Source organism: Oxyura jamaicensis, chromosome 2, assembly GCF_011077185.1.
Source record: "Oxyura jamaicensis isolate SHBP4307 breed ruddy duck chromosome 2, BPBGC_Ojam_1.0, whole genome shotgun sequence".
NCBI classification, from domain to species: domain Eukaryota; kingdom Metazoa; phylum Chordata; class Aves; order Anseriformes; family Anatidae; genus Oxyura; species Oxyura jamaicensis.
The window spans coordinates 24,377,487-24,397,811 of NC_048894.1; the positions used below are offsets into that span (position 1 = coordinate 24,377,487).

At 35.1% G+C, this 20,325-nt stretch overlaps 1 protein-coding gene across 8 annotated transcripts in view; it reads left to right on the top strand.

The window, feature by feature from the left end:
- AKAP9 (A-kinase anchoring protein 9) overlaps positions 1 to 20,325 on the top strand; it is a 110,341-nt gene that overhangs the window by 61,892 nt on the left and 28,124 nt on the right. For 4 of the 8 annotated variants that reach the window (XM_035319223.1, XM_035319218.1, XM_035319222.1 and 1 more), the window contains 7 exons: positions 264 to 373; positions 1,134 to 1,339; positions 8,907 to 9,118; positions 14,458 to 14,620; positions 17,391 to 17,603; positions 18,832 to 18,870; positions 20,048 to 20,280. In XM_035319223.1, coding sequence (XP_035175114.1) covers positions 264 to 373; positions 1,134 to 1,339; positions 8,907 to 9,118; positions 14,458 to 14,620; positions 17,391 to 17,603; positions 18,832 to 18,870; positions 20,048 to 20,280 — 1,176 coding nt within the window. Of the gene's footprint in view, positions 1 to 263; positions 374 to 1,133; positions 1,340 to 8,906; positions 9,119 to 11,342; positions 12,313 to 14,457; positions 14,621 to 17,390; positions 17,604 to 18,831; positions 18,871 to 20,047; positions 20,281 to 20,325 lie in introns of those variants that run through there. The other 4 variants (XM_035319219.1, XM_035319220.1, XM_035319221.1 and 1 more) reach the window with 4 other exon arrangements.

A 20,325-nucleotide genomic window follows, 5' to 3' on the forward strand; every position in this document is an offset into this window, starting at 1 on the left:
TGTTTAATCAGCATAACAAAGTTCTTTCTAATAGGCCCTGCCTTGGACTTCCTGTTTTGGTTTTTGTTTGGTATAGTTTAATTTTTCCACATAGGAAAAGTATTTCTTGCTTTGTGATTTCACGCAGAAGTTTTATTAACAAAACACAACTGATTTTAGTTTTAAATTTCGTATTTTACCGCTTATCGGAAGAATATGTTGTTCCTGGCATGACAGGATTTCTCTCTATTTTGTCTTCTCTCCCTCTGCAAAAACTTGCTCAGAATGAGAATGAAAATGAAAACCAAAATGATGTGAGAGAGCAAATCTCGGTGGATAAAGACGGAGGAAGAAAGCCTGATGAAACATCTCCAGATCTTCTTTCTAAAGAAAGGTACTTAGAACTGTTAGTTGAAAAAATATTATTAAAAAAAAATCATGAGTGATATTCTTGCTGTTAATAACATTTTTATGCTTTATTCTGACTGAAGTTCATGATAATGGTATTTTTGATTCTAGATAACCCTATTTTGAAGTTTACATACTAAAGATGAAATCAAATCTTGTTTTGTGAAGCCTAATTTTATAATGGATAATATGAATTTTAGCCTGTTCTGCTCTTTCATATTACATGTGTACATAGAATTATGTCATTTATACAGATGTGTATAAGTAACACATTGTACATATATGAACTAAATTTACATGAATATAATTGTATTTGATAATACATTTTGAGTATTCTGTAACTTTTTTGATCTATGTATATGAACAATCTTTAATTCTCACATTGAGAAAAGAGTAAGAGTTGGTATTTAATGGGTAAATACCAATTTGAGAAATATTTATATTTATAATATTTGAGGATATTTAATGAATACCAGGCAAAGGTGGACCTCTGGCCATTCAAAAAAAATAGAGAAAAAAATAGCAAGATAATGTAAAATCTTGATAGTTTCATTTTTCACATATTTTGAAAAAAAAAATAGCACAAATGTGCTGTTTATTACATATGTATGTTATGTGTTTTTTTTAGTCTTATCTTGACTTTACCAATTCAGTTGCAAATTTTTCCTGGTTGCAGTGCTGTGTAAGGGATAAAACACACTTTGAAAACAGGAAAATCAAAGGTCTGAATAATTTCTGTCCTGCAGGCATGGTTTTCAGAAGGCTAATCAGAAACTCATGAAGATTCTTTTAGAAGTTGTGAAGACAACTGTGGCCACGGAGGAGACAATTGGTCGCCATGTAGTTGGGTTACTGGATAGGTCTGGGAAAGTCCAGCCTTCCAAACCAGCTGGATGGGACGCAGATCCAGAGGAGTCAGTAAAACCTTGTGTCCGTGTGGGTTATGAAAAAGGTACTTATTGTATGGTTTTCTGTTTCATAGCAAGTAGCATTTGCATGCTTTCTTTCTGATATTCAACTACCCTTCATTTTGAAGTTTTTAATTAAAAATAATTTATGTATTTTTTACCATCAGTCATTTGAATTCATATGATATCTCTTTCTAAGAGACAGCCTTTCAGGAGCTGGTTTTGGATATGACCCAGACATGACTTTTGCAAAGCCTGCAACAGAATGGGAAAGGGAGAAATATAAAAAATAATTATGTTCCTGTCAAAGGGGGAAAAGAGAAAGAGAATGAAATATAGTTCCATGGAATCTTGCATCAACTTAAAGCCCCGTATACACGGGGAATGGAAGCTAGTGTCAAAGCATGTACCTCTACTAGTACACGTAGTGTGCATAGGGATGGTGCTGGTCACTGAGACCAGCTGGCATGGGACAGCCTGTATTTATGCTTGTGGACTTTCTTAACCTCCCAAAGAGGGTGGTTGCATGCAAACGGACTTTTGGAAACAGGTTCAGGAACTTTCTAACTCCCAAGCCGTGCCCATCAACTGTTTGGAGGAGTGCTAGTTGGCATGAGCCTGAAGGAGTATTTTAGCGGTGTAGGTAATTGCTTACTGGTGCCTAAGAACTTTCCCAGGCACTGCTTAATTTTCTACGATTATGCTGAGGTAGCGTCTGTTCCTTTCTCTTTTGGGCAAGAATAGGAACTCTGTCATATTGGCACTTAGGTACCCATGGTACAAGAAGCCAGCGTTAAGATGTATATGTTTGTCCTGCGTCTTAAGGGCTGGCAACATGCAACAGATCAGTTCAGACTAAAACATATCATGCATCTGGTTTTGTCTGGAATTTTAACTATTGTTAATGCTAAAAGAACTAAATCAAGAACTACTTTTCAGTATTAAGAAAACATATACTACAAATTAATAGTACAAAATGAGCTTCACCTCTTTCATTCAAAACATAGATCATTAAATACTGCTGATTCCTTGGTCATTAAACACTGCTGATTCCTTATACCTTTAAGTCTTGGAACAAGTTAAAAGAGGATTGCTGACTTATTACACAGTGGCAGCTCTTTAGGTCAATTTCTCCACAGGTTATCTGCAGTGAAATGTGTATAGCTGCAGTCTAAGGATTCTCAAAGTTTTTCAGTTAACAGCACCTTCGTGGTTTTATAGTATTGGTGTTTCACTAAAAAGCCTCATAACTTCTATTTTCTGCATGTTTCACTGTATTTAATTGTGAGGAAAATTAACATACCTTTTGAGGACTTTTGAGGCTTTACCTTTCTTTCCCCACATTTTAGATTTGGTAACTAAGGTTCTGGCCTAAATTTTTGGTACTTGTCCAGGTATTAGAATTGAAGGAATCACTTCATTCAAAATGAAGTATTTTTGCATTTTACTTTGGGGAGGGAAATGAAGGAGGTAGAGCTTGCATATGTTGAAGCAGTTCAGAATAAGTGTCTTGAAACACTACTATCTTCTACACTGTCTCTTAGCCAAGTGGTAAAAGTAGCAACAACTGGCCTCAAAGTTTATCACTTCCCTTTGCATTATGAGGTAGTCTTTATGTAAATTGCATTTTAAATCAGGTTTCTATATTGAAAACAGTAATTTATAAATATTCTTCATATTCTGCATGTTGTCATTGTACTGTGTAAAAAGCATTGAGATTTTCAAAACATACATTGATCAAAGAAATAAAAACATGTTCCCCTTATGAGGCAAGTGATTACAGGCCATCATTTATATTTATTCTGTTGTTACCTAGTGTGTTCACTGAATCTAGTTCATAGATATATCATGCCTATTCATAGAACACGTACTGTTGCTTTTCTCCATCATTCTCATTTGCTGAGAATATTGTTCCATTTTCAGAAAAACATACAGAACTCTATGTGCAAATTGCTAATACATCACGACTGCATTTTGTTGCTCTCATATGTGCTTGCTCTGTGCAGTCATGCACAATACACAAAACATGCAGATGCTTTTTGCCTGCTTCTGCACCACCATGTGTTTACTTGTCACTAATTATTGTCATTAACAGTTCTCAACAAGGAGAGACTATTTGCATTACATATATGTGGGAGAGCACAGAAGACTACCTTTATTTAGTATTTTGGGTGGATAAAAATTGAAATTATGCCTAGGTTTAGTAATACTGTTATCTAAATGTACTACAGACCCTGTTCTTACAAAGTTTTCTGATGAAAGAGTACTCTCTTAAATAAAATGGAAGTGTATTACATTCCACTAGAGATGCAGATCGACTGTTTTATCTCTTGTGTTTGTCATTGGAGTGTTTTCTGAAGAGGCAATTAAGGATCTACTACTCTTTAACAAAGCAATTCATGTGTTACTGTAATGCCCCCTTAGCACAGAGCTATATTGACATAGCAGCTCTCCACATACCATTTTTTTATTTCAGTGTTCTTTTTCATGTGTGGAAATAATCATATAAAAATGAAAAAACACAGGAGAGAGTAAAGATTAATGAAGATCCAAAGTTGCAGTGGTTATAATGGGTGAATTCAAAGTTTGTCATTGATTTCAGATGTAGGATTGACAGTTTCGGTTGGTTGGTGGGTTGGTGGGTGGATGTTTTTTGTTTCTTTTTAATTTTTTTCAAAATACAACAGCATACTTGCTGTATGCATAGTTTGTCCACTAGGGTCAGACAGCCCTAGTAGTGATTGTACTGTTTCATCAGCTGAAGTATTCAAGCCTGCTTCAAATAGAAATAGAAGACAAATTCTCCTAGTGTTTTCAGCAACAAGACTGTTGCTACTCATTTCTTACACTCCCACAGATTGGTCTGAATGAAAGAACATAATCTTCTAAGAAATTTTACCATTGTTTTCTGGAAGAAAGAAATATGTATATACTTCTTCCATATTGTAATCTGTGCTTGTTACTGTATTTTCCAGTGTCTGACCAAACAGAACTTTCTTTTTAAACACTTAGGTAATTTGTAGGAATAAATTTGTACCAGTAAAAATCTGGTAACACAACAGAAAAAATGTGTTCAATAAAGTGAATTCTTTCTGACCTTCTGAACATAATGCATATTTATTGTCAGGCAAAGCTCAGACTACTATTTCTGCTGAGTTGTGTCAACATTTTACAAAGCTGAATCATTAAGATCGCAAGCTTATAACCATAACCTCATTTACAGAGCGTACAGAGGTTAATCTGAGACCTTGTCTAGGATATGGGCTAACACAAGATTTAATTTGTAGCACAAAGAGCAAAGTTCAAATTTCAGTCATAAAACATATAACTTGAAGTGAACAGCACTTGTGCAAAGAAATCCAGTGAGTTAATTGCAGAGGGAGATTTGGGCCAGGAATCACCATGATAGAGCCCTTTAGATGGATTACCTCAGTAGAGGGGCTGCAGTAATGCACGTTGCCTGTGTGGTTATGGTATCCTTTGAACATGAAACCCTCTCACCTACTTCCTGGGCTCCTTGTTCCCTTGCACCAGGAACAAGGTAGTGAGTAGTTACATTCATTGAACTGTCACAGTACCAAGTTTCTGTTTGTGTTCAACTTGTAACCCCTAAGCACAGTTCCTTGGTGGAATCACAGAAATAAACTGAGGCATTAACTTCAAGTGACACAAAATAGGTCTCAAATGAAATAGGTATTGCTCTGTAAATGTCAGGTAGCAGCTTATAAACAACATCTGTATCTGAAACTTCTGAGTAAGCACTGTATGTCTTTTCATAAGATCTAGGGGCCGTGACATCTGACATGCTGAAGTGCAAACTTTGTGGCAAAGGAAAAACTGTAAACTTTTTATTTTTCATTGTAATTAACAATTTCTAGTAGAAAATGACACTTTTATTTGTGCTGGTTACATTCTAATTATTATTTTGTGTCAGTGGAAAAAAAGAATTTGGGGAAGGAGAATTTGGTTGTAATGCTTGGAGCAGTGATGGTGCTGACTGTCGTTACAAGGGTTAGTACAAATGGGGGGTTAGGTATTCAGCTGCCATGGGGGTTAATCAGATTTAACAACATTTCTATTTCTTGCTTCTGCCACTGAAACCTTTCTGGAAATATGCTGTGCCATAGCACTTTGGTGTACCAAGACGTTTTTCAGTGAGAAAAAACGCAGACACTTTCACTTTGCAGTTACAAGACGCTGAACTTCCTGTTCTTAAAGTGCCACTTAATAGAAATTACATTATGGGTGTCTACATTTATCACGCCATTGATTTCTTTCTACTTGAGTTGCCAACCCCACAGTATAAACAAAATTATTGCAGTTTTGAGTGTATTTGAAACTCTTTCCTTTTCTGAAAGGTGTGAAGTTTCCATATACCAAATTGTACTTTAGATGACAACTCTCTTTTTCCTTCCTCTTTTTTTTTTTTTTTTTTTTTAAATAGCTATTTCAAGGAAATTATGATGTTCCATTGTAGGATTTTTCATATAACAACTTTAGACTTTAATATAGGTGCATTTTGTATATATCTAGAAGAAATGGTAGCAAATTACAAATTAATTGATATAAGTAAGAGTTTAAAATACTGTTACTTGTTGGAGGCCAAATTGTACTCTTCTGGTCTCTGGCAAGAATAATAATAATATTAGTGATGCTATTAGTGTACGAGACATATTCCAGACCTGGCTTTGAATGACATTCTGAGCAGTCATTGATGTTTTTAGATTTTTCTCTACAAGTTTCCAGACAGCCAGAAGTTCAGATGCTCTTGCAACAGACTGCAAATCTCTGCAGTTATTTTGTATAATGTTTATTTTGTATTTGAGTTACACTCATCATTACACAATTCAGATATACCTATCAAGCAAATAATTCACTAAAATATAAGGGTTATAGAACATGAATTTTTAAACTGGGTTAAAGTTGTGTACATTGAAATTTACTTTTCAATGCCAAACTTTGCCCATATTTGTAAACATATTCAAAGTTTGTCTCTCTTTAAAGCCAGTACTTTTTTAAGTAGGGAAATTTTAAAAATTAAGTAGGGAAATTTTAAAGGCATTTTTAAATTTACTTAAGAAATAAAAGCTAAAATGTAATACAGGAATGTTACACAGATAATTTGGGCTCCATTAGGGTAGAACTAGATTGGGCATTTTCTAGTATGTTGTTGATTTATTTATCTTAGTCATAGCTGTGCTACTGTACTGTGCCCATACTTTTATGTTGTGAGATCTCTGGAGCTAATCAGGGTCTTATGTGGTCAGTACTTAAGATGAGTGACCTCCCAAGAGCATCAGGTGCTACAATAAGTGTAATATGTTCATAGCTCAGTAGGAAATGTTTTCCCTTAACTCAGACTATAACAAATACTTCGACACTGCATTTGGAAACCCTTATGCTACCAGATGTCCATCTGAAATGATGGTCCTTTCTACTCTGAGGATATTAAAGCTTCTGCATCACTCTTGATGTATTGAGACACCCAGAGTCGTCCAAGTTTGGATGCTGAGAAATCAGAATGCTATTCAGTGAAAAATATGAAATTGTTCTTTTTGCAGCCGTCCTTACATTGCAGGGTCTTGGAATGTTACGGTCTTATGAGAAAACCTTTATTCTACTCAAACCCACTACAAAGGTTGATTAGTGTGCTGGCAGAAAATGACGGCCAGCCTCTGCTAGGGTGACTCCACTACAGTAGTTTATGACTTAAGTTCCGAAGTGCAGTACTCAAAAGTGCTTTGAAATCCTGCATAGATGAAAGGTGCCATGATTTTTCATTCCATTCATTCATATAGTGAGTTTTCTGTTTTTTTTTTTTTTTTTTTTTTTTAATTTGGAGTATGAAAAGATTTTGTAAAGTTATATCCCACATGTCTAAAAGGAGATATGAAACAGTAATGATATAGCTTGAAGAAAAAAAATATTAAATACGTCTGCATTTTAAAAGTCTTATCAATTATAAGATAAAAGTAAACAAAACTAAACCTTTCTAAATTAAATTTGGAGTAGATTAGTTTGTTGTATGTGGGTCATGTATACACCTGCATCCATAATGAAATAAATGCATAAATGTGTTACTATCAGGATGTATGCAGCTGCCTAACAGTGAGTCAACCAGATGGTCAGTCATGTTGCAACTTGTTAAAAGAAAAAAAAAAAAAAATAGAACTTACATGGCTTTCATAGTGGGTTCAAACAGTATCAACAAGAGAACTTGCATTTCTGATGTCATTTGCATGCCTGTTTAAGAGGAGAGCATTACAAGGAAATTGTGTCCCACAAACAAGAGCACTATCTACATTTTTAAAGGCAATTTATAAAATTGACCTATTATAATTTCATTTGAATGTCTGTAGCTAAACAAACTGTTCCAGTTCAGCTGTCACAATTCATGGAGTAACCAGGAACTTAAATTCAAAGATAACCTGGAATTGTAACTTCATTGCTTAACAGGCATCGACTGATCTTAACTCATGTAGGGCATACTACTGTTTCAAAAAAAAAAAAAAAAAAAGGTGGTATTTTTGGGGGAGAAAAACTTGAGAATAAACATCCAACTGTGTGAGTATATATATGAATATATATATATTAAAAACATATTTTAAAAATCCTTTGTGAAAGTAAACATTTACAAAAATTTCCACAATAACATTTATGGCACTTCAAATATACCAGCCTTATGATACAGCACTTCTTCATTTTTAAAACATTACATCACCAATAGCCATCTACTGTTGTGATTTATTACTGTATGATTTCACACTGAAAGTGTGATTTTAAAACAGGAGTGTACTTTCACTTGTCTGGCTTAAATGCAGCCCTGAATTATAAATTTAGCAAATCTACCATTTTCTAGATTAATTGCTGTCAGTTCCATTCCATTGGCAAATTTTATGTTTCCTGCTTTTCAAACAAAATGGATAAATGCCCTTAAAGCAAATCAGACCTCAGGAAGATTGAGAGTAGGAAGATGCCATGTTGCCCATCGGCTGGGACAGTTACAGTTCCCCTGCATTGTCCTTGCTTTGTTCAGCTACCCATTTTAATTAGTTCTCAGGTCACTAATGATAACGCTGATTGTTAATGTTCTGTATCTGGTTTTTGTCCTGAGAAGCTGAATTATATGTGTGTCATTCCATTTATTCACATGAGCCTGTGTTTTTGAATTACTAACGTGAACGATCGTGTGTTATAGCACGCTGGCCAACAATGACTGATGGTCTGGGTTTTCTTTACCTGGTCTTTAAAAGTAAGACCAGGCAAGTCATTACTAAAAGTTACTCCAAAGATTAAGGGTTACTGAGAGGAACAAAGGTATGCAAGGTGAGAGCAGAAAGAGAGAGCCTGAAAGCATACCGAGAGGATGTCTAAACTATTCTGTTAATATCTCCTTTTCTTTTTCTTTATGCCTTCTGCTTGTTTTTATTTAACACATTGTGTAGCTTGTTTGTAAAAAAAATTTTAGTATGTACTATTTCCCTTTCAGTCTTTGTGATCAATACAGATATTATCACACTATGACTTGTCTTTCTAATCGTAACTCCAACGTAGTTTTTCATGTATTGAAGTTCTGAGAGTCTATTGAAAAGATAACTATCATTTTTCCAGAGTCCTGTTCCTCATACCATGGTAGTAGCATGGGAGACGATGATATTAACCTGTGGTCAGGAGCAACGGATGAAGGATTGCTGAGCCAACATCTTGCAGAAGGTGGAGTGGAATTAGATCCTGAAAATGAAGAACTAGTTATGAATATTAGTTCTCGACTACAGGCGGCTGTTGAAAAGCTTCTGGAAGCTATCAATGAAACTTCTAATCAGGTAACATGATCTAATAGTAATGTGTTTTGAATTTTGTGTATTTTTTTTCTTAATTTTCCTCATAAATGTATTCTTAAAAGCCTAAAAACTATAGGCTGCTTTTGAAAGCGGAAACAGTTTAGGCTTCAGGTGCTTCAACCAAAAAAAGTCTGCTCCAGTGTTACTGTACTGATGAATTCACACTGAATTGGACTAGGACTACAAAGGATGCCTGAATTAGACAAGTATATCAATCTAGGGCACTCTTTCACTCCCCATACATGTCATCTGCATTCTACTGTGATCCAGAGATGAGACAGGAGGTGTCAGAGCACATTGAGCTGGCCCCTGTGAAGAGGGAATTTTAAAGGGAACTGGGCCCAGTTCTCTTGATAGACATTTTAGTCGATTGGCTCAGCAAAAAGATGGAGCTCTCCTACTGTGTCTTCCAACTATGATTTAAAAGTGGCAAGTTAAGCACATACCTGCCTTGCTATCAGAAAAGGAGTCTGCAGTCCAGCTTTCTGGTGTGTACGGGAGATACGGGGTTCATGAATAGCCTCCAAAGAAGAGGCAGTGTATGGGTACTCCCTCTTTGCTGTAGGGGGAATTTGTGTAGTGGGATTTTAATTGTTCTCTGGAGTACTTCTCTATTAATTGAAAAGGAAGTTACATACCTAGCTCAGACACTTTGAATCGCACTGCATATACCAGGTGCTTATCTTTCAGATTATGTATATCTCAATTTGAGTGTACCCTAAGTAAATTTCGGTATTTCACTATTATTTTTGTCACTGCTTCTTGAAGAACTCAGTCTTCAAAGTCAGCTCTTTAATTTACTTCAGGCTGGAGTTCAAAGGCAACTGTGTTTTATGCTACAGACCCATTTGTTAGTTAACCTAAGAGTGATATTATTTAAAATTTGTTGCTTTCTTGTCTCGGGGTGTAAAATATGTAAATCATGACTACTGGAAATGAAGGAGAAAAAAGCTGTAGTGGTGAAAGTAATATGAAAATTCATCTGTCTAATACTTTAAAAGTTAAGGGCATTTAAGTGTTTGTTGCTTTTGAAAAATGCTTCAAAATTAAGTTGCTACTCTTTTTTTTTTTTTAAGGAAAAAAGATAAAAGGCTAACTTGTGATTTACTGAAGTTAATATAAATGCAAGTTCAACTCTGTCCGTGTCCCATCCTCCCCCCCCCCACTACAGTTTACTAAAGCAAGGAGTCTGATGGATCTTGTAAATCAGTTTCTGCAGTGCATTCGTTTTCAAACTGATTTCTTCAATAGATCTCTTTAAGCATAAGTTCAGTTAAATAGGGATGTAAATAGGGATGTTTGGTTAGGGTTTTCTTGTTGGGTTGTTTGTTTTTTAGCTTAAGTCCCAGCATTACATAATACTGAAAAAGGATACAGAAACTCTAGTATATGTAGTCCTTAAAAATACTGTTAGACATCAGTGGGAAATCTTACATCATCTTGCATTTAAAGAACAGATGATGCAGACAAAAACAACTTCAAAGTGTTGCAGTAATTAAGAATTCATGCTGCAGCTTACAGAAGTACTGACATTTATTCCAGTTGGTTCTTCTTTCTTCAGAATATTTTGCTTCTGATGTTTAAAAGCAGTAGTTTTATACATAAACCTAATTTATTTTATTTTCATGACTGATGTAAGTGCTTATGTCTCATGGCAGCAACAAAAGTAATCAGTACATTCTAAGCAGCTTGTTTGTATTTGTCAGTTGATCAGGAAAATTTATCTTCCTTTCGTAGCTTTGTAGCAGACTTTACTAATACCAGCAAGTTATGTTTTCACTCAAACACACGCAAACAATTTTTCCCATGAGAATGAAGTAGACATATATGGATTTATCCCTGAAAGTCATATATGTTTTTTTAACTAAATAAATTGCAAATCTCTTTGCACATTTTCTTACAGTATTTAGTACAAATCTGGACATAATTTCTAGCTGTCCTATAGAGGCACTCTGCAAGAATTCATTGCTTTGCAAAGTCAGTTCTGTGGTTACTGAATTATATACAGTTCCTGTATATACCAAGGGGTACTACAATTATATTTAAATAAACAGAAAACAAATAGTTCATAAGATAGTACAGAATGGATAAAATAACCTAAAATCACAGACAAAAAAACGATTTTTAACCTGTCCTTTACATCAGCTGTATTATGGTACAAGCATGTACACATTTCTGAAAATAGACTTAAAAGAGAGAGAGAAACTTGGCAAAATCTTCAAAGAACTATTTGAGACCTGTCTAAACACACACTTTCAGATCTGAAGCACAGTATGGCTCCTTTCAGGCAGGGCATTCAGTGGGTGCACTAATTCAAATTCCACCTGCAGGTGTTACGTGTAGGTAAATAAATCACGCCCCTCCCATGCTCACTTTCGGTTGGGAGATACTAACAGGAAACCTTTAAACCAGGTGAGTTTGAGAAAGCTCTTCCTGTTGAATTAATGCAGAGAACGAGAATGAAGGCAAGCAGTGACATCTCTATTTCTCTTTCACTTGCTATAGTGGAAGTGGAAAATTATTTTTTTGTTCTGTGCTAGCTTGTATGTCTGCTGCAGTATACCTGTTCAGGTAAAACAAAGCTATGCTTCCATCCCTTGGATATTACCTGCCAGCTGCTATTGGAAGATTTGTGGTGCTTTTTCATGTGAAACGTCTCTAAGAAGGGTTTTTAGGAGTGACCATATGAAGTTATCACGCACCTCTCTATTTTGGATTAATGTGCTCCTGAATTAATCTGCCTGAGTGTGAGATCTGAGGCTACCTGGCGATCCTGAGTAGGTTTGTCACTGACAGTACTGATACGCATTTTCAGATTGTCAAACGTGTGTTCTGTTAAAAATTGCTCTTAAAAACTTCTAAAGCCAGCTTAGGTAGTGCAAAATACCTATGTGACAGTTGAGAAGACGATAACAGCAGTGTTTTTGGGAATGGATTCTTATCGCACCTACTGGGCATCTAATCTCTTTAGTAGTTTGTGGACAGAAGGACAAGAAGAAGATGCTTATGAGGTTGAATCTCGTGTGCCTTTACCATATCCTTTTCCTTTTACTGAACACTTGGATGAGAATAATTCTGTAGTTGTAAATACTTCAGTTTTTCACTTCAGACACAAAAAAAATGGGCACATTTTAAAAGTTGTCTCTAAAATCTCCTTGCCTACACCTCCCTACTCAGTAAGTATAAAAGTTGTTTTTTTAAAAAAAATATTTTAACTTGCTTAAATAGAAGAGAATGCAGTGGAAATGGTGTAAACTTGTCTCCTTATTGTTAAACTGTGTACTACTGACAGGTATTTCTCCTAGGCAATTTTAATGGGCACTGAAACATCTTTAGTTATACAGTTCTCCCTGTTCTTTACCTAACAAAATACGTTTAGCAGACAGAAGCATATTGATTTATATAGATTTGAGATCTCTTTTTAAGGTACTTCAATTATACTTATTACATTACATTTTTTTTCTCTGTAAAAACAATTTAAGAAGAAAGGGAGGGCACTACAGTCACATTTTTTTCCTTTATAGCTTTCATGCCGTAACTAGTAACGTTAACTGGCACAAGCTTGCTAATGCTTCCAGTGGTCATAAAGAAATTTTTATATCTGAAAGATTATGTTCATTTGCTTTTCTTTTTTATTTTGTCCTCTGAATTTTTGAATAATACCTTGAGTTTTTATTACTGAAAAGAGCTGGTGGACAATTTTTGAGTTCTAGCTGGAGTTGTGTTTGTTTCATGCATTTGAGTAAGCCATTCTTATGGTTGTCTATGTACAGTAAATCTATCATATGTTCTCCTTTAACTGAGATGGGGCTTTCATACAGAATTTCAAAATCTACAATTACAGTCTTCTTACTCTCTTCTTAAAAATATTTTCATTCAGTGCAGATATTCACCTGAAGTATTTATACTATTTTTTAATTCTTGTCAGAATACTCTTGTTCAAGGTGATGATGTCCATCTGAAAAGGAATGCTCTAGAAAACAAATCAAGTCGTTAAATACAGTGTACTATAAAAGAGAATGTATTGATTATTCAGATGTTCTTTTCAATTTTATTTGACTTAATTTTAATTTATAAATGGGTAATTTTATGCATAATTTTCTATAAAGGTTTCCTAACACCTTGTTCAGGGATTTTAAACCATGTTAATTGTACTCATGAACTTATCTGGAGATGGTGGCAAAGCCATTATTTTTAAAAGAAATTGAGAGATATAATTTGTTCAATAGAAACTGTAGCAAAGCCACAAAAGTTATTCTTACAAATATTTGCCAACAACTATAATGTGAAAGGGGAAAAAATGAGAGGGGAGCAGGAAATGTTGCTTCATTTTCTGAAGTTGAAATATTGTCTTAGTTTGAATACCAGACATACCAAGAACTCGTACCCCATTCAGCTCTGTCAGTTTGTATTTGTGTCTCTCCAAGACAGGCTGTAAATGTTAGCTGTTGAGAAGTATGAGTCTTCTTGGTATTTGACTCCAGTTTGCTGTTGTGTTAGATTAACATCTTATGTAATCAATAATTCTAGCATTAATTATTAATTAACTATTTTACTTTCATAGGTTTTATTTTAATTCTATATTGAAATTATCACTTTGGGTATGTCTAAACTGGGCTATAAGTACACACTCTTGTATATTTCAGTCCTGATTTTCCACTTGTCTAGATGAGTGACTCAGTGAGATTACACTACATCTGTGGTAGTAGACATTATGTGCTCATCACACAAGCAGGGAAGGAAAAAAAAGAAAATCCTGAATGATTCTGTTAGGCGAGCACAGTTGGAAGAAGCATTGCTTTACTGCCTTGTTGGTTGAAAGGTGCAACGTATTCAAAGCTCACGTTTTCTTGGTGTCCTCATTTATCTTCGTGTTTAGGAAAGAAAGAGATGAAACACATGTCAATTTATATCAGAACTTTTGCCAGTTTTATGCGATATATTTAGCCATTCCAAGCATATGGTGCATGACAGCTCACTCATATGCATATTTAGTATGAAACTCATGTAAATAAAGGTGAATCTAGTGTAAACTCATAAAGCAGGAGTCACCGGAACAAAGACTCAGAGTTAACCAGGTAGCTTATTCAGCTCACTGTTCTGAGAACTGTCTATTTGCTTAGGCTTTTGTACTGAATCCGTCTTCCTATTGCAGTGTGTAAATATGTGTTCAGTAAAGATCTTATCAAATGTCCAGTGAAGTTATGCAGGATCTCATCACTCTGTATGTTAGCCACTGTTAATTAAATATGAGTGATAGAATGCCTATATATCATAAAATCTTTAATCTGTCTAATCTGTATAATTTTCTCCTGTGGTAGCTTGAACATGCTAAAATTACCCAGACAGAACTCATGCGAGAAACCTTCAAAAAGCAACAAGAGGCCACAGAGTTTATCAGGTATCAGGAAGAACTGCAAGAACATCTTAATGAAGAAACCAAAGCCAGAGAGCAATTGGCTTTGGAGCTTAGTAAAGCTGAAGGTGAGTAACTTCTTTGAGCTGTTAAACTCACTAACCTATTAATTAGGTAAAGAAACTGCAAACTAGAACATTTTCTTAGCAAGCTTTTTCTTAGCAAACTTATCTGCTTTCTGGATAGTTATGGACAAGATGATGTCTGGAGGTCCCATTCAGCCTCAACCACTCTGTGATTCTGTTTCCCCAACTTTGTTTCACTAATTTTTAATCACTTACTATTATTACCACTTACTGAAAATAATAGCTTGGACATGTTGTTATCCTCAAATTTGACGTATTTTGTTACGTGCAGACAAACTTAAATATTAACAACTTAGAATCACAGAATCATGGTTGAGCTGGGAAGGCACATCATCTAATCCAATCCCCTGATCAGAGCAGAGTCTGCTGGAGCAGGCTTCCCAAAACTATGTCCAGTCAAGTTTTGAATGTCCATAACCTCTCTGGGCAGCCTGTTCTGATATTTTGGGTTTACAAATGTAATGCAAGGTAGGGCTAGTAAGTATTTCTGCTAGGAAAGAAAGTATAGTAAAAGCAAAAATCTAGTGGAAGCTCTGAAGCTATGCCTTGCAATCAGATTTTTCTGATTTTGATCTGATAACGTTTTATTTGGAAAAAAATCTTGGAAGCGTACAAAGTGGAAATCTTCAAGAAGTTTTAACTGGTAGTTAAATTTAATCATAGCAATAGCAATGTCAGGTTATAAGACGACTTACTGGCTGTGTTGATAGTTCATCATGAGTTCTGAATTATAAGAGACAGAACTTGATTTTAGTTTCAGGCCTCAGTAGATATATTGTACATTTAAACTTGTTACTTTTAAGATATATATCACATGCAGAGACTTAATACAGTTCAGTCTTTTGCAGAAAATCAGCTAATTTTTCCCTCTTATTGCTTTAATGCTCTATAACTCCTGAATTCATTAAATCTTTTTTCAACGTATTTTTCAGAGAACTTCTGAAATTAATTCACTTCTAAATGACAGGTGCCTTTTTATGTGTTGATATAACAAAACAAAAATGCGGTAGAACTCTATATTTAATTTTTCCTGCTCATTGAACTGAGCTGTGAGCATACTCTGACAAAGAGAAACTACATTCCATTATCAAATTCCTTAGATAAGCATGCAAAACAACGTCTTAGTTCATTATACATCTGATGGTACTCTGTCTTCTCTTGAGATAAAATGTGTCATTTGCGATCGTTTCTTTCTTATCACAAAAACTGCTGCAGCTGAGACATTTTCAAACCTCTGGTGTGTTAGTGGCATCAGATATGACATAGCTAAGGAATGTGATAGCAAAGCTAATGCCAATTTGTTCACTGAAGTCTGACAACTTTCATTACATCTCTTTTAAGGAAAAAAAAAAAAAGCAGAGCAAATACTGTAACACAGGTGATCCTACCAGATTTTTTTCTTTGTTCCTACCTTTTTGTTGGATGCGGGCACTCCATTTAACCTGGGACTGCCTTCTCAGCTTCCAGTCTGCTAAGTACTCATTGTGAACATCAGCTATTACAGTGGAAGTCCGAGAATTTGTATTGTCTCAACTTTTTGAAATGCTTATAATCATGTTTCTCAGCCTTTGTATTGCGCTGCTGAGGGAAGTGGTGGAGTCCCCATCCCTGGAGGTATTTAAGAGACACATGGACGTGGTTTAGTGATGGGACTCAGTAGGTCAGGTTGACCATAAGACTTGATATTCTTGAAGATCTTTTCCAACCTAGATGATTCTGTGGTTCTACTTTACTATCTTTTTTTCAACAGTTAGTCCATTTATTCACCTCTGCACTTTGAATCCAAGTCTGAAAAAACAGACTGGCCCACAGAGCATGATTGATATGCATAGGACCAGGCCTATGCTCTGCAGGCAGTACATCCAAAGTCCACTATTACTTAATTTCCTTCTTGATAGCTTTCATCTGATGTGGATGTAAGTGCACACAGAGGTATTACATTGCCTGCACAGACAACCAATGGAAGCATCTTTAGTTTTCCTGTATTCTCAAGCCAGGGTTAAATCCATTTAAATACTCTCTCGAGACTGTAGCTTCATACTGACAGAGCTTATTTTAGTATTGGAAAAAACACGACATAGATTCTTTGTGTTTAGTACAAAGAAACTTTTAAGATAGGGTTGTGTGTCCAGCTGAGAGTTTTAGCATTGTATGACTGATGTCCTCTAGTACCATCAGTATCAGACAAGACAGAACACACCTCTCTAGAGTGCTCTACATATTTAGAGCTTTCTGTTGCACATTAATAAGGTCTCTTGTGTTCTGTGGTTAGATGTTTCTGAAAGTACTGATGTGAAACTTCTCGTTCATGAAGAGGCCTATACCATTACAGTATCTTAGGTTAGTTTATACAGCCCTCAAGGAAATTTAGTTTTGTTTTGGTTTGTTGGTTTTTGTTTAGTTTTGTTTTCCTAAGATTTTTTTTTCCTAAGAATTTAGCATTGTGCTCACTCTGTATCGTTCCAGCGTGGTGCCATTTCTTACTGCCGTAATATCACTCATCAAGCTAAACCAGAGCTCCTCTTCAGATTCCTATGTAAATTCTTTCACTATTTTCCAATTTTTATATTCTGTCATGTGCTATTATTTTTATTGTTTGATGATCAGCTAAGAAAACCAAGGACAGTAGCAGAATTTCTCAAGTGCTGAGTATCTAACGTGTATGTGCATTCACATGAGATTACTGTGGTGACTTGACCATGAAAAAATTTCAAATTCTTATTAAATCTACCCCAAAATTGATGTCCTACAGGCCTCATTGATGGTTATGCAGATGAAAAAGCATTTCTGGAAAAACAGCTCCAGGAAAAAATAGATGTAATTGACCATCTTGAGCAAGAACTACTGCGTACAGGTAACAAATTGCAGGAGTTAGAGGCTGAGCAGCAGCAGATCCAGGAAGAAAAGGAATTACTTGCCAGACAGAAGGATGCCATGAGAGCAGATGCGGGGCCAGTAGAGCAGCGTACGTATTTCTCACAATCTTTCTATGAGATTTTCTTATATTTTTAAATGAGAAAAGAAGTAATCGTGGTGAAATTGTTTAGATTTCTTTTCTCTGTTTAATCATTAATGAAAATGTGAAATTACAAAATGTGGTGTTTTCATACCTGGTGCCTAATGCTAGCAAGATAACTTTTTCTTGGTAGTCGAACAAAAAAAGACTGAATCTTCAGAAGGGTTGAGCAATCACAGTTGCTCTTGAAGTCAGCAAAAACTTGATACCTATGAAAATGGGCTTTTATTTATATTATTGCTGGAGATGCAGTATCTGAAAGGTGACACCTGTGTACAAAAATACTGGTCTAAATAGTTTCCAAGTAGACTTTTAGAGACACAAGCAAGTTTACCTACTTGAATATGATTGAACGTGATGTCCATACTTATTTTAGGCACTGAAGATATGCTTTTTTTTTTTTTTTTTTTTTTTTTTTAGCAAATTTGTCTGAATAAGAATGGCACAGGGGTTGCATAATAAGGAAAGGCTGTTACCAGTAATGAAAGTTGCTTACTCAGTTCTCCAGAAAGTACAATACAGAAATTAAAAAAAAAAAAGTTATGGTAGGAGAGTTTCAGATACATATGTCAGTTTCACCTAACTGCTTACTCAGGAATAAAAGTATTTGCTTAGATGAAGTAAATGTGTCTTTTAATTCTTCCTTAAGCTAATAAATTAATATTTGAGAGAGGAAGAAAATTAGGACAATGGTGTTTAAGAAGTACTGCTCTTTTGAGGATTGCAGAGCTTACATGAAATTAGCATTTTATTTTATGTTTAAAAGTTTATGGCGATTTATAATGTTGCTGGTTTGGTAAATTGTTTTTGCAACTGTATCCATTTTGTGTAATAGTGCAATTTTAAGAACAGCCAGTTGCTTGCTACTTTATAGGAAAGATGATCCTTGCATATGACTCCAGTTAAGTTTTATGCTTTATATTTCTAAGTATTTTAAAGTTACTATAATGTATAACAACTGTAAACAATTCTGTAAATGTATGTTTAGGTACTTATATCATGCATACCAGAATAACCTACCACATTCCCTAAGTTATCTCAACAACTTTGTCATTAAATGCCACACTTTCTTTGGCTTCATTTTCTCTTACGTTGTTGCACCACAAGAAAACTATAGCTGGCATGTGAATTACTTTGCTTCTTTTTTTGTTTTTTCTCTCTCTCTCTATTCTCCTAGGCCTAGTAGATGCTGCAGTCGATGCAGCTTCCCAAGCAGGTGTGTTTGTATGTTGCATGGCCAATCTGTAACTGGGTGGAAGATTTAAACGTACTGACGTTGTTAATCAGGATTATTGGGCTTTTGGCTTACTGACATTACTTGTAATTCTTACTGGCCTGCAGCTTTGATGTTGTATTTCATACTCAATTTTATGTTTCGCTAACAACATTTCTACAATTTCTAAGCATAATAAGCAAATTCATGAATAACCATCATCTTATTCACCTATGAATTACATATACTTAGACGGTATTGCAGGGATATTTTTGTATGCTTTTTTCTTTTTATTTCCAAATATAGTGAAGTTATTCATTATGATAACTAAACACTGTGTTACATTGACATATAATAGTTACCCGAAAAAGAGAATTGGTTAAATATGATGTAAGATGATGGTGCCTAAAGGGTATTTCTTCTGTAGTGAAAGTAAATTGTATTCTGTCTAATTATCAATCGTGGTTTAAAGATTCTCCAAATGTAATTGCACTTTACAGTTTGGATTTTACCTCAAGGGATGCCTTAATGGTTAGTTAACATGTATTTAATGGGCTGTGGCTTAAGAATCTTAATAGAGTGGTTTGGGGCTTTACTATATACGTGCCAGCACTTTCATGAGGAATCAAAATTGTGCATGCAGTCATTGACTTTACAAAGGTCCAGTTACAGGTCCCCTCTCTGCCTGCAACCTTGCTAAGTGTTTCAGAATTTTCTTCAAATTATTTATATGCACTACATTAAATGACAAGGAGTGGGAGGGGATAGATTTTAATCGTGATAATGAAGAGAAGAGGATTGGGTTTCCTGTACATTATTGTTAACCCTTTTGCTGACTAGCTGTATTTTGAATCAATGTATTTTTCTTTTCTATGCCACTTATGCAAGGACTTTTTAATTTGTATAAAACTTGAATGGGGAAATGATCTGATACCACTTCACTAGCAGTTCTCTGAAGACTATCTAAAGGATAGTACTTCTAGTATGAATTTGCTGTAGTGGTTCTCTTGATTATTTCTCAGAACATATATTAAAAAAAAAAAAATAGTAAAAACCCAAACCAGTTCATGTCCTTCTGCAGACTACAGCATGGATACATACAACCCTGGGGAGTGGTTTTTCTTTATAACTTTAACTATTTGTGTCTGAAAGTAGTATATGGTGATTTTATTATAACCAGAGTTACTGGAGGAAACAGAAAAGCTAATGAAAGAAAAAATTGAAGTACAGCGTCAAGCTGAAAAAGAATACGATGACCTTCAGAAGCAAGTGAAAGTCTTGGAAATAGACTTGGAAGAGCAAGTGAACCGGTTTATTGAGCTAGAGCAAGAAAAAAATGCAGAACTAATGGACTTAAGGCAGCAAAACCAGGCTTTGGAGAAGCAACTTGAGAAAACAAGAAAATTTCTCGATGTAAGTATGGTAGAAGGCTTGTTTCATGAAAGTGGGTGGGCACGT